Source organism: Bactrocera latifrons, unplaced genomic scaffold (assembly GCF_001853355.1).
Source record: "Bactrocera latifrons isolate USDA-ARS-PBARC rearing strain unplaced genomic scaffold, ASM185335v1 scaffold_292, whole genome shotgun sequence".
Taxonomy (NCBI): Eukaryota; Metazoa; Arthropoda; class Insecta; order Diptera; family Tephritidae; genus Bactrocera; species Bactrocera latifrons.
The window spans coordinates 114,463-117,056 of record NW_017536541.1 but is presented as its reverse complement, the minus strand read 5'-3'; the positions used below and the strand labels follow the sequence as shown (position 1 = coordinate 117,056).

Below are 2,594 nucleotides of genomic sequence, written 5' to 3'. Positions count from 1 at the left end.
TAAAGTCAGCCGGATGTTCGAGAATGGCACAAAGATACACTGTTATGAATAACACACGGTCTCATATTTTCATTCATAACTCACGTAGTGACCGATATATGCGGTACAAAGTCGCCAAAGGAAGWRTTGATCCGATTCACCCCATTTTTGACATACAGACTAATATAATATAAGAGAATGATTATCCCTTAATTTTCCCATTTTCAAAAGTCAACTATAGCTACCTAGGGGGTACCAACCAAAGGTGGCACACATATACAAAATAAAATCACACAGCTACTGGCAGGATACAGTAGTTTTTGTTCACATACACAAATATGTGAATTATAGTGATAGTCGTAAATGAATAAGAAAAGGTTGAATCATAATTTGAGATGAGTGCAGAATAGCTGACAAATAGTACTGAAGCATTGGACAGAACAATGCAATATTTAAAAGGAACGATCAAGTCTGTGTTTTCTTATGTGTAGTATTTGGGTTTTAGCGGTCGATTCTGCAATTACATGCGATGAATGTTAGACAAAACATTACTATATGATTAGATACAGRKCGTGAGACGCGCCCTCTTCTGCTCTACTCCTGAACTGTTATTCACTACAACAAGAAGCATAYAAATGTGTAACGATATACGATGCGGATGCAGAGACTGTGACTGTGCGTATTAGCTTTACAAACGGAAGTACACCAAAAAGTTTTACCAGGACAAATAATTAATTATTTTAGAATTGCATTTTTAATCCTTTGTCAGAGTTGCATTCTAAAGCTTTGTCAGAGTTGCACTGCGAACAGGGTGACTCCACCACAGTACCCCCCTCCTAAAGAGCCGCAGATGGTGCGTTGAAGGCGGGCTTTGGGCGACCGATGGAAACTTTGACCTTGCTGTCGTTGACTTCGAGTAAAAAGTACTTAGCAGTGCGGCTGACAACTTTGAATGAGCCTCTGTACGGTGGCGACAATAATGGGCGAATAGAGTCCTTTTTTTTAAAACTAGAGTGTTTGTCAACCTCTGATACTAATCTAACTGAGCTGGTCTATTGCGAGCTGCCAGCTGGAACAGTCTGTTTAAAGGTACACGGCTGCCGGTAATTTGTTGCATTGCTACCAAATTTAGCGTGGTACCAACAAAGGATGTGCGGATTTCGGTTAACGAATTTGTTACGCGACGAAAGTCTGGAGCGATGTGGGACCCTCTAGCGGTTGTTACCCAAAAGTTAATTGACTTGCTTCGACAAGGTGGCGACTTCAACTCGTAGTTCAGAAATTTCTCCCGATGGCTGGGATTCGGAGCTTATACTGCACGCGTGGTCGTCTTTCAATGCCAGGCATTCGCTGATGGAATCCGCAATTTTTACCTTCTCACTGATTGGGACGTTGGCGGCGATGATTGCTGCCTGGGTATAAGGGGGAAGTCGGCTCACCCAGAGGTCGTGCAGTATGATTTGGCGTATATAGTTGTATTTGCCGACGTCCATGATCCGTAATTCCATAATAGTATGTTTACATATAACGAGATTATCTCCATTAACGAGATTAACCCGATAATCCGTAATTAAGAAACTAGATTTAACATACAAAACTCCTCTCTAGTTAATCCGAGATTAAAAATTAATCTCAGATTACAAAACTAGATTAGCGGTGTTATTCCTAATTTTATCGATAATTTTTACGAAAAGAGGAGAAATGTCAACTAACAAAATAAACAAAAAACCGACAGCGAGGGAAAGAGGTTAGTAAACTTATTTTTAATAAAATTATTATTTAAAATATATGTAAATTTGTTAATTTTTCAATAAAAAGAGATCAAGGTGGAACAAAGAGGAAGTTCAACTTCTTTTATGCTTGTGGGAGGAAAAGTTGCTACAGCTTCATAACGTAATTCTCACGTTTTTAAGGATGTGTCTGTAGAAATGGCGACAAAGGGGCATGTATATTCCGCGAATGAAATTCGTGCGAAAATACGTAAATTGACAAATAAATACAGGTCAGTTTATTTAATATGCATGTGCATTTATTCATATACAAGTTTTCAAAAAATTACAAAAAATTTTACAGAGATGAGAGGAAATCTATTGATCCTTCTGGCGACAGTCCTTCGACATGGGAATTCCACCCTAAAATAAATAGTATCCTCGGGAGCTATAAAAGCTTCAATTTGGAAACATTGGTGGAGGGAGCACAGGTTAGTAAAACAAAACAGAAATTTGAAAAGTTTATATTTATTTTTATAAACTAATTTATTACCGTTCACGAAGTTGTAGACTGTGCATCACCCCTTAACAGCATTTCCATTACGCTGCCGTTTGTAGACGAGGAACCTGCAAGGAAAAGAAAAAAACATACTTCAAATAATATTCAAAATGAATTTTTGTCACAATTTCGGGCTTCAAATAGAGAAATTGGGTCTCATGCATAAAAACGAGTAAAAGCGCTGAGTTGAATCAAGTGAGCAATTGCTCGTAAGTCGAGTTCGATCAAACAGCAACAGCTCTTGCYSAATTTCGTATGCATAAAAATGAGTTCAAACCAATTACAATTACTTGAGCAAACGGAGATCAAACCTCTAAATTTTTTGAAGTGCAAACATGTCGTCAAGT

At 38.1% G+C, this 2,594-nt stretch overlaps 1 protein-coding gene across 1 annotated transcript in view; it reads right to left on the bottom strand.

Moving 5' to 3' along the window:
• Positions 1-2,041: 2,041 nt before the first annotated feature.
• The window catches only part of LOC108970248 (probable cation-transporting ATPase 13A3), a 91,061-nt gene continuing 90,508 nt past the window's right edge, over positions 2,042-2,594 (bottom strand). The window contains exons 11-12 of the mRNA XM_018935521.1: positions 2,242-2,315; positions 2,042-2,145 (exon numbers count right to left, since the gene is read on the bottom strand). Of these exons, the coding sequence (XP_018791066.1) occupies positions 2,245-2,315 (71 nt within the window). The 3' untranslated portion in view covers positions 2,042-2,145; positions 2,242-2,244. The remainder of the gene's footprint in view (positions 2,146-2,241; positions 2,316-2,594) is intronic.